Below are 12,016 nucleotides of genomic sequence, written 5' to 3'. Positions count from 1 at the left end.
AGGCTCACAAGAGATGTAAATGCCAGAAGTAGGCATTGACCTTAATTCAGGCCATTTGTACACATGCATTATGATGTAGTCCTTAACTGTATAGAGGTTTATTTCTTCCCATCAGCTAGTTCACTGAAGAGAAATCACCACTATCTAGGAATGAATTAGCGTTACGGAGCTAAGACGACTGATGATCTCAAGAAGAGACAAGATAGTCTTATAGCTAATGGAGAAATGTGTTTTCTGCTTGACTGCAACACTAAGTTACAGCTTCATGAGTTGCACCATGGTTTTTACATGAGTGAATATGGATGGGATACCTCTCTGAGCAGCAGAGAAATTTTCTAGGCCCCTTTCATATACACAGTAGAATAAAACGGGTGCTTCTAGAGAATGGTTTGTCTCAGCCTAAAGCTGGCACCTGAAGTAGGTCGGATGCCACAGGTCAGTGCCATAAAGTTGATCATTTTCCTCCTCTGTATATAAAGGAAATCTGTGATCGCTGGCTTAAAGTTATATACCTATCTGTACTGTAGTCATGTGAAGGCAGGTGAGGTGAATCCCATATTATGCATTTCCTGAATGCTCATTTCAATTTGTGAATAACTGCTGCTGCAGTATAGCCATCTTGGTGCTCTCACCAAGTACTGATTAAATTTAGCATTCAAATTCATCAGCTTTTTTGACATTTCTGCTGACAATCTGTGCTTTTGTTCAGACATGTAAATATATGTAAAGGAAAGTAATTAACCCTATTGCTAAATGCTATAGTAGAAAATGATTCGCTCCTTTTTAAAGAAATAAGGGCAAGATTTTAAACCTAATTTATTTGGAAGTAGTTTGCTCTCATTGATTTAGAAAGTTAGGTGCTTACATTTCTTAAATTATAACCTTATGGATAGTAGGAATTTGATGATTCTGTGCTCAAGGTGTGGTTTTGATGTTGGGCACTCTGTTTTGTATGAGGTTCCACAGTGAGAATGAGGATTAAAAAGAGATTCTGAATACCTGTCTCTTACGTGGAGACCATCCCTTGAGCACAGGATAAGATGGGGTGAAAATATGTGATTATGTGGTAAATGACTATCATAATGATGTATAAAGGAGATAAATTAAGATTACAATAGCAAATGATAAATAGCATTTACAGTTCTTCAGCATTGCCTTTTCAGGCTTACTTTTTAAACAGTTCTTGGGTTACACTGTTCTGTAGAGGTGTACCTGTTTCATAGAACTGGAAAAGGATCTCGGATTGTGGGGAATATGCCAAGAGTCTGTCATACAGCTCATGCAGAAACTGTACCTATACAGTGACTCAAAGCATAATTCTTTTACTGGACTGATAAAGTAACACAAATTTCATCTTAAACTTTAGTCACAATGGTAGAAGGCACATTAACTCAGTTCTTGTTCTGCTGAATTTTTTTGGTAAAAAGTTCAAATATGTAGATAAATAGTGAAATCACATAGTCTTACAACACAGACATCCATCATTGTAAGTATATATGAAAAAAGAAAGAACTGCAAAACGTATCATTGTCATTGCCTTTCACAGGTGAACAAATGCTCTGTGGTGCTAAGCTTGGTTGTATTTTCCAACAGAGATTAAATATCAGCACTTCTGCAGATTAGAATAAATAGTATGCAGTAATTAAAAATAATAGAAAATTTTGCAGGTGGTTAAATCGGAATAAGCAGAGAAAACAAAGGTGCAGAAAACAGCTGAATAGACTGCTGTTGTTCCTTACTATAAAACTGCCATGCTCTGCTCTCTAGATTAGAAATGACTCAAACTTCATAGGTGGCTTACCTCTTCCATTTTTCCCTTTCAGCAATGATCTTTCTTCAAGAACTCAATTAAAACCCAATGTATTTTATTTCTTTTTATCTCATCTTTTCATCTTTTAATGATTTTTTTTTTTTAAAAAAAACACTGTTCCTTTGGGAAGTGACAGTGTCCAATGCCAAGAAGCATTTCTGATTAAATATAAGTACCAAATGCAGAGCCATTCAAATCTCTGTGCTTGAAGAGTTACCATATGAAACCTTCACAACATTTTCATATTTTGTGCAAGTACTGGTCAGAGCACATGAAATATGAAATATTTTATTTGTAATAGGATCATAGAATAATTTAGGTCAGACGGGACTTCAGGAGGTCTCCAGTCCAAACTCCTGCTCAAAGTCAGGTCAGCTGTGAGGTCAGACAAGGTTGCTCAAGGGTCTTTCCAGTTGAGGCTAAAAAACTCCAAAGATGGAGAATACACAACCTCTCTGAGCAACCTGCTCCACTGCTAGACTGTCTTCATGGGAAGAGAGTTCTTCTTTATAGCCAGTCTGAACCTCTCTTGTTTCATTTGATGCCCATTGTCTCTTGACTTCCCATCACGTAACACAGCAAAGAGCCTGGCCTCATCTTCTTGATAATGTCCCTGTAGGCATGGGAAGGCTGCTGTTGGCTCTCCCCAGAACCTCTGGAGCCTTCATTTTTCCAGACTGAACAAGCCCTGGTCCCTCCCTCAGCCACTTGCTCATGTTTGGTTTGCTGCCCACCAGGACCCCCAAGCCCTCCCTGCAGAGCTGCTCCCCAATCAGTCCCAGCCTTCCGGATCTTGGAAGTCTCATTTGCTGCTTAAACAAGTACAAGTCTCTGGCTGTTGCTTCTCTTGTGCAGTTGGATGATTTGAGCCTTTGTCTCTGCAGGATCTCTGTGCAGACCCTGTCAATCAATCTTTTCTGCATTCTCGGACAGGGCACAGTCTGCTCGCCTTCTGTTGGCAGTGCAGGCCCTCAGCCAGAGCACCCCTGCTCCAGGCAAGGATGCTATCCTCTACCCCAGCCCAGGGAGAGGCATCAGGCCCTTCCTGTAGCCCCAGACCCAGATGGCCACATCTGCCCTTCAGAGCTCTGAGTCGAGGCCTCTGCTGTACCACTAGTTGCTCCAGCTGATGCCAGGGACTGTGCTTCGTGGCATCTGCTCAAGTATATTGAGCAGACCCACGCTGATTTAAGCAGCCTTCCAGCTCCCTTCCATGAACTCTTGTGCATGAACTACTGCAACTACTACCTACTACTTGCTGCACTGTAGGTGTGGTAGTTACACGGATCTTTTGCTAGCACTAGCTCAGTGGGTGTTTGACACTCTGCTCAGGAGTCAGTTGCAGACAAAATGTCTAAGCACCTTTTGAGGAGGAAAGACTAGCAGACATTTTTACAAACCGAATTTGCTAGAAGCAAAAACCTCTAGTACTCACACTTTTCCCTCAGCAGTAGGTACCCCAGAATTCTTAGACAAATTCCAGGAAGTCCTCCAACCATCCCAGGCAATAAAGGAAGCCCAGAAATCACTGTGCAAAGTGTTGTGTCTGTTAGCTGCCTCTGTTTGCTGCACCCTGGGCAAAGGAGGTGAAGTTTAAGTAAATATTACTTGTATAGCCCTATAATGCCTATTTTTTGAGTAAGAGTGAGTTTTTTGCTTTATACTTTATTGGAGTATATAGTATAAAGCATGCAGATAAGTAAATAACTTTACCTGTCAAGAGGTTTATTTAAGCTAATTATCACAAAGGGGTTTTGCATCTTCTATGTGAGCAGAAAGCCTGAACATTTTGCTTTTCTTAACACTGTTATAAAAGTTGTGCAGAAGACAATGTTGAGAAACTCCTCTCCCACATTAAACAACTAAGATGGTTTCTCTTAAACAGACCATTATTAATTGTTTTCAGAACTATTTTGGAAGATTGATTCATGCATAAAAATGCTTTTAGTCAAGGATTTCAAGTTTCAGCAACTCTGCTTAAAAAAGCTTTATAATTTTCTTCTTGAAGAAAGATCTTTAATTACATTGGAGCAATAGAGTGGGATTTATGCATATATTCTAATTATGTACTAGTAAAACTGAAAAGCTCTTCGTTAAAACCATGTGGAGAAAAATCAGACACATGCCAGCACTTCATTACTGAGAACTTAAGAGGAATTGTGTGGTGGCTTATTATCAGTATTACATAAATAGAAGGGCACTCTACATATTGCATATGTCGACACAGTCTTTTAGATTAAAAAATAGGCTGATTTTGAGAAAACAGAAGAGGATACAAATTAACTCGGTTAATTAAACCAAAGCAATTAATTCTACATAGTGCTATTAGCACCTTACTACCTGTTTAGTAGAGTAAGCATAATAATAAACATGTTCTTTCTAAGTTAAATCTGTTTATATACATCCATGCACAGATATATATGGAGATTATAAGATGAAAGATCAAAGTTCATTCAACTACAACCTAGTTAGAGCTATCTGATCATCAAATAGTATGGTTAGCACATATAATCATTCATAAGAATTACATGCTTATAGCATGAGCAGATTATATGACATGCTTTCTGTTTAAACATAAGCCTCTGTGATGAAGGGTTTTCTCATGTTGTAAACAAGAACAGCTGGTGCACAGGCTGTGTTACAACACACTGTAATAACAATACAATAGACTTATTGTTACTTCTAAGATTGTGTATAAAGAAGTTATTCATATTTTAAACACAGAATTACTGAGCACTTCTTGCCAAATTGCAGACCCTCATGCACAATTCCCTTTGAGTCACAAGCACATGACTTTTCACTTAGGGTCAGTCAATAAGATGATAAAATAATTAAGACTCATGAGGGGTTTGGGTATGTACAACATCCAGCTGCTGACTCCAAATTCATAGAAGGGAACTGAATAAACTCTGAACCTCAGCAAGGTAGGTGGGATAGCAGTAGAAGTTAGAAATGAGAATGGAAATAACAGTGTGTCCCTATAGTGAGTCCCTCTGCTGACACTCACATTTGGCCAACTCCTGCAGCTCTTTCTTTGTTATCAAGATCCTTTATATTGTGCATCTACCCATAAAAAAGGGTATTGCTGTATATTCCAAGCGAACCAGCTCATTAAATGTAAAGAGAGTTGACATAATGGTTTGATTATGGGGAAGATTTCTTGTGGCTGTGTGTGTAAAATACCTAGCTCATTATTTGTTAGGTAAAAAAGCATCCTGCATTATGCATAGCACACATATCACTGCATGGTTAAACACCATAATTTCCTAATATTTGCAGTATCTCATTTCTACCTCTATCAGTAAGTATTTTCAATGAGAGGTATTACTGATTTTTTTTTTTTTTAGGGTAACTTCAAAGTAGGACACATATCAATGAGAGACTTCCAGTATCACCAGTCCTCGTCTTCTCTTACTATGCACAAACTTCTCACGTAATTGGTTTCTTAAACTGATCAAATTTGATTTTAAACTTCTAAAGTTTCTTGTCTAAATTATTCTTATGAGAAGAAACACAGAATTAGAGAAGGGTTTTGAGGTTGAAGTGGATCTCTGGAGGTCATCTGATCCAACTGCCCTGCCTGAGCAAGGCCACCTAGACCTAGTTGCCCAGGACCGAGTCCAGATGGCTTCTGAATATCCTCAAGGATGGAGACTCCACAACCTCCCTGGGCAGCCTGTGCCAGTGCTTGGTCACCCTCACAGTAAAAAAGTGTTTCCCGATGTTCAGACAGAACCTCCTGTGTTTCAGTTTGTGACCATTGCCTCTGGTCCTGCCATTGGGCACCACTGAAAAGAGCCTGGCTCCGTCTTCTTTGCACCCTCTCTTTAGGTATTTATATACATTAATAAGATCTCCCCTCAGCCTTCTCTTCTCTAGGCTGAACAACCCCACCCAGCTCTCCACATCTGGCCTCACCGGTGCTGAATAGAGGGGAAGTATCACCTCCCTTGACCTGCTGGCAATACTTTGCCTAATGCAGCCCAGGACACCATTAGCCACCTCCCTCTCCCCCCCAGGGCACATTGCTAGCTCATATTCAACATGGTGTCAACCAGGACCCCCAGGTCTTCTTCTGCCACAGTGCTTTCCAGCTGGGTGGTCCCCAGCATATGGTGGTGCCTGGGATTGATCCTTCCCAGGTGCAGGACTTTGCACTTCTCATTGTTGAACTTTGAGGTTCCTGTCAGCTCATTTCTCCAGCCTGTTGAGGTCCCTCTGGATGGCAGCATGACCCTCTGGCGTATCAGCCATTCCTCCCAGTTTGGTGTCATCAGCAAACTTTCTCAGGGTACTCTCTGTCCCACCATGGAGATCATTAATGAAGGTATTAAAAAGTACTGGACCCAGTATTGACCCCTGGGGTACACTGTTAGTTTCTGGCCATCAACTAGACTTTGTTCTAGTGATTTCCACCCTCTGGGCCTGCCCAGGCAGTCAGTTTTCAATCCACCTCACTGTCCGCTCATCTAGCCCGTACGTCAACAGCCTATCTATGAGGATCTTATGGGAGACAGTGTCTAAGGCCTTACTGAAGTCCAGGTAGACAACATCCACAGCTCTCCCCGCATCTACCAGGCCAGACATTTCACTGTAGAAGTTTACCAAGTTGGTCAAGCATGACTTCCACGTGGTGACACCATGCTGACTACTCCTGAGTATTTTCTTGTTGTTAATGTTCTTGGAAATAGTTTCCAGGATTAGCTACTCCACCACCTTTGCAGGGACCGAGGTGAGTAGTAGTGGCCTGTAGTTCCCTGGGTCCTCCTTGCCCTTTCTGATGATAGGAATGACATTTGCTTTCCTCCAGTCATCAGGTACTTCTTGCAGTTGCCATGATTGATCAAAGATTATCAAGAGTGGTTTTGCAATATCAGCCAGCTCACTCAGCACTCGTGGGTGCATCTTGTCAGGGCCCATGGACTTATGCATGCCCAGTTTTCTTAAGTATTCCTTGACCTGATCCTCTTTCACCAATGATACACCTTCCTTGCTCCAGCCTTTTCTCTTCATCTCTGGGACCTGGGATTCCTGAAGGTTGATCTTGCTACTAAAGGCTGAGGCGAAGCAGGCATTCATTACTTCAGCCTTTTCCGTGTCCTGTGTAACCAGGTCCCCTCTCTTGGTGAGCAACGGGCTTGTGTTTTTCTTAGTCTTCCTTTTGTCTCCTGAGAAGAACAAGTTACTTTCCATATCAGCCTAATTATGCAATTTGGAAGAAGGGATAGCAACCAAAGAGGCAGCAGTGGTGCCTCATTGTCTCTTGAGGGGCCTTCTGATGGAAAGAGAATATTTGCCCACTTGGAAGCCCAGTTTCAGGCTGGTGGCATTTGTCCTTAGTGAGTATTGCTCTGAAATTGTACTATTATTTCTAGCTTACATTTATTCTTACTTAACTTATGCCAATTTATAGTAACAAGAATTAGCTGTGTGCTTTTGCCCTAACACAAATGTTTTCTTAAGCAGTAGTTATACAGCTTTTACACTTTTTTTTTCCTGAAAGAAACCAGTGTCTCTTAGTATTTTCCCATAGATTAATCTAATAATCTTTTGTCTTGTTTCACTTTGAATTAATTTTTCCTGAATGTGAATAAGCAGAATTGTACACAGTACCTTGCATGAGATCTCTTAGAGCTTGAACAATGCTGTCAATCTTGCCTTCTTTTGTGGGAAATGTTTGAGATGTAGAAGAGTGTATTTGTCTTTTACATGATATCATCACATTTGTGAATCATAGACATCTTGTGATTGACTAACATGTACAAGTCTCTCACCTTTTCAGTTGTATTCTGCAATGGACCCTTTCACTGCAGACATTTTTGTTAGCCCTTTGTGTGCTTCTTACTTCTCAAGTTCCATCCCATTTCTATTAACCCTGTCTTCAAGGTCATGCATTTTTTCCTGTAAGATATACAAAGTCTTTCTTAGTATATTTTTGTTACCCTGATGATTTTAATTTTCAGTTTTTCTACATGTTCTTGGTTTACAGATCAATAATCGTTTCAGTAGCTATATAGAGGATATATGCACAACAACAGATATACTTAATTTATCTACCCAGATTACAACTCTCTGATGTTATATACTCATATCTGTCTATATTGTAAAAATTAGTATTTTAACAACAAGCACAAGAGATCGTTTTTGGTTTGCTTTTAAAGACACTGATTACTTTTGAAACAGCACTTGCTTTAGAGCAAGGAACTGGTAGCTTAATGAAAAAATCACAGCCAGAACCTTTTAGCTTCTTCCTTGTGTGGAAACAAAAGAATGTAAAGTTCAACATATATTCTAATTCCAACTGTTATTACCATAACAGGATTGAATTTATGTGTTGTATGTTTCCCACAGACAAAGTGTTTGCTGATAGAGATAGGCAAAGTTAAAAAAGAAGCACTGCATGCAAAGAAAAGAAAAGAAAAGAAAATTAAGGACTGATGAGCGTCTGTTGCTGCATGAAACCCTTAAATATTATCATCACTTTTCCCAACCAGAGATTGTTAGCTGCCAAGGGGAAAAAAGGTTGAAAAGCAATATTGGGCTTCACACAATGTTGCATGTAAACCAGAGGAATGGGAAAAAATCACCTATGGTCAGGGCATATGGCTGTTTTGTCTGGCAGATATTCTCAATTTCTCAGATATTTAATAAGAAGAGACTTCTCATTATTAATGTGCAATAAAAGGAAGGTTTCCTTGGCATATGCAGAAAATCTATAATAAGAAGTTGTTAAAGTAAATTGCTGTTGATTTAAGGTAATACAGACACAGTACAGTGTAAGTATCCCTATTATCTGTATCATAGATTTTCACAAGACATTGAAAGGAGTAAGTCATGAATGCTGAAAACACAATGTGAATAACCCAATTCTTTTCCTAGACAAGAGACCAGGAAAATACTTACTTTCACTAAAAACAGTTGTGTTGGTGTAGGTTGTACAATGTCTGTTTGCTCTAGAGTCAAATCTGTCCTTCTGAGGTGGATTTGTAAAGCAAACATTTTTCCCCTCTCTAACAATTTCTGTGTGTTCTGCTCTTACTATTCACCTCTCAGCAAGTCCTGTTCACCTGTAAAGCTCATTATGAACACACCTGGCTAAAGGTCTTTTTCTGAAGAGGACTAGGGGTTAGAAATAAGATGTGTCCAGAGATATTTCTAACTTCACACAAAGTTGTGTGTATTGTATCTTGACTCAAAGGTAAAGTTCATTGTATCTTGACACAGAGGTAAAGTTCAGTTGCTCATTTCCTTAAAACTAATGATTCAGTAGTATCACTTAAACATATTTTAAATTCTATCATTGCAAGCAAAAGGGCTAGAAACTTTTACTTTAAAGGAAGGCTGAATATTCCCTTTACAGTACTGCTTCTAAGGCAAGGCAGTGCTGGATCATGGTAATGAAATCCTAGGAAAATTCATTCAACACATGCAAACAATATGGAAGTTAGTGACAAATTAATATGCTTATATATAACTGGCTTGCGATTGTTCATTCTTGTTCCTCTGAAATTTTCTTATTTCACAAAATAAGATGATTTTATTTTTCCTGAAAAAATGAGTATGAGCTGTCTCTACACAGGCTAATGTAGGGCTACTTTTCTGTCCCAGAGAAGAACCACCTCACTGCTGATTCTTGCTTAAAATACCAGGCCACAAGCATGGTCTGGGCTAGTAGACACCTATCATTGCCCTGCATAGAAAGATGATGTCCCTATTTAGACACGGGGGATGTTTCTGATGTTTTTCCACAGTACTCAATGGAGCTGTCTTCTGCCTTGGAAACGTCTATTTCTTCAACCCTTCCCTTTCTTTGTCAAGCAGATGAGGAGGAGATCATCCTTCCCCTCACCTCACTCATCATGTGCTTATTTCTTGGCACACTGTGTAAGAGTGTCAGGCCATCCCAGAAAGCACCCAAAAGAAAACGTAGAGGAGCAAGGAATTGAGTTCCTCAGGCCTTCAGTCACCAGAGGTAATTCAATACCAAAGGCAGGCTGTCAGCTGACACCCAGAAATCATCTTCTTTCCAGCATTGTTGCTCTGGAATACCCATTAAGCACAAATGCCACCAGCCTGAAACTGGGCTTCCAAGCAGGTAAATGTTCCCATTCCATCGGTGGGCCCCCAAGAGACTGTGAGGCCCCACTGCTGTATCTTTGGTTGCTATCCCTTCTTCCAAATTGCATGATTAGGCTGATATGGAAAGTAACTTGTTCTTCTCAGGAGACAATTTTTTAGTAGAGGAAGGGATTCTAACACTACCAAATGGTCTGTGCTTATGTAGAGAGGTGCTATAAAATGAAACAGATTACTTGGAGAGAGAGAAAAGGGACATAAGCCTGTTCTTCATGCACTGATGCCCTTCTCTCTGTCCCTTCTCCTTGTCATCCCTGCAACAGGAGACATGTCTTTCGTGGCTTACTGCTGAGTGGTGGAAACCTCTGCACATTCTAGCAGTTTTTAGACTAGAAGCAGAGACCTCAGATGAAGATGATAAAAGAATAAAAGATGGGGTAATATGTCCTGACTCAAGGCTCCAAGTTCAGGATAGTAGCAGAGGAGCAAGGGAAGGTAGGGAAATATGTGGGAATTATACTGCAGACAGATTTTTGCACTTGCTGCATGTGTGGGCAGCCACCCACTATGCCTTATGTTAGGCATTGAATAGAATGATTTTCATTCAACTCTCACAGGACCCAGACTTCTCTAAAAAGACAGGGCATGTACAACAACAGGATGCTACATACGGATATGAAAGGGACTTTGGACTTGATGCTGTGAAACTTATTTTACAAGTGAGAGTAAAGCAGAAAGTTATCATTTAGGATGCAAAAAGCATTCTTTCCCTACTCTAGCCAGCCCAGTGCATCTGCTATCTGTTATAAGGAGAAGAAAGAAATCTAGTGTCTTTAGGAAGAGAGAAGGATAAAAGACAGGAGGAGAGATATGGAAAAGATGGAAAGAGGAGGACTCTAGAGTAAGTTAGGGCACGTGGAATCAGTGTAAGTGCAGATGGTGTTATGGACAATATTTTCGTCATGGAACCAGATCCGCAAGGCTATTAATACAGCATCAGGTGGGCAAAGGTCTGGGAAACACTCATTCTTACTGGAACTATGTGAGTTAGAAAGATTCTTCATTTGCTTTCTGTAGGTTGTAAAGGGCACATGTGATCAAATCAATATCACATGCAGCCCTGGAGGACCATAACACTTTAAACATTCAGCAATGGCAAACAAGTATCAATGCTGACAACGAAGGTAAGAACTGTCATGCAATGAATATCAATACAGTAGGGTGCCTGTTTGGCATTTCAAAAATCTTGGGCATCATAAACATGGATGATGTGTCTAATGCTGATGGGAAATGACTGAGAGACCCTGAAGTATAGTGAGCAGCTGTCTCTTCTTTCAGTTACTTATACCAGTCATGGATCCTTTTCCATGGATGTTGGAAGGAATGTGTATCTGCCTAAAGCTGAGAACAGCTGGGCATGTTTCCCCATTGGAACATGATAATGTCATCTTAGGTTTCAAATGGGGGACCAGAAATAACCAGACCTAGTGTTAAGTCCTGGAAGAGTGACTTAGATATATTGAAATTAGTAGCTCACTGTCAATCAACCCAGAATGTGGAAGATGAAATGGTACTATCAGTAAACATTAATGCTTGAGTTCCTCTCAACCAGGACTGTGAAGTCACATCAGGTATGATATTCAGAGAGGCCCCAGAAAATTAAAGTATGGATGTGAATGAAGCTGTGAGTCCCCCCAAATATTCTTGTTAGGGCAGCCATTGGAACAGATCCCGGAGAACACTGTAAAAGTGGATATGGATCTCTGTGTTGCAGTTGTTCAAGTGCCACAATCTAGTTATAAAATACACCAGCTTTCTGGTAAGAGCTGTTGGGGAGCACCAACAGTAGGCTGTGCCACAATAGAAGGTGAGCTAGGAGCTTGCCATGGCAGAAACTGAGGTGAAATGCACCCAAAAAATGAGGGAACTCATATTGCTTGAAACACAGCTGAGGCTAAATGAAGACTAATACCTGGTAGCAGAGAAGATGAAGCAGTTTTTGCTCAGACCAGGACTGCAACACATTTCCTAAATAAACCACTATAGCTCAAATGATATATTGAAAAGTACATAATTCCATGCTTAATATGCTAACTAGAATTAAGAAGAGAGCACTTAAAAGTTTGGAAC

The 12,016-nt window shown here is 40.2% G+C and overlaps 1 protein-coding gene across 1 annotated transcript in view; it reads right to left on the bottom strand.

Annotated features, from left to right (window-relative positions):
- LOC104316382 (vesicular inhibitory amino acid transporter-like) overlaps positions 1–7,003 on the bottom strand; it is a 45,020-nt gene extending 38,017 nt beyond the window's left edge. Inside the window, exon 1 of the mRNA XM_069786116.1 lies at positions 6,583–7,003. Within this exon, the coding sequence (XP_069642217.1) occupies positions 6,583–7,003 (421 nt within the window). The remainder of the gene's footprint in view (positions 1–6,582) is intronic.
- Between the last annotated feature and the right edge of the window lie 5,013 nt (positions 7,004–12,016).

The sequence above is a fragment of the Haliaeetus albicilla genome, chromosome 7, assembly GCF_947461875.1.
Source record: "Haliaeetus albicilla chromosome 7, bHalAlb1.1, whole genome shotgun sequence".
NCBI classification, from domain to species: domain Eukaryota; kingdom Metazoa; phylum Chordata; class Aves; order Accipitriformes; family Accipitridae; genus Haliaeetus; species Haliaeetus albicilla.
The sequence above is the reverse complement of the archived record's forward strand: the minus strand, read 5'-3'. Positions and strand labels throughout refer to the sequence as shown.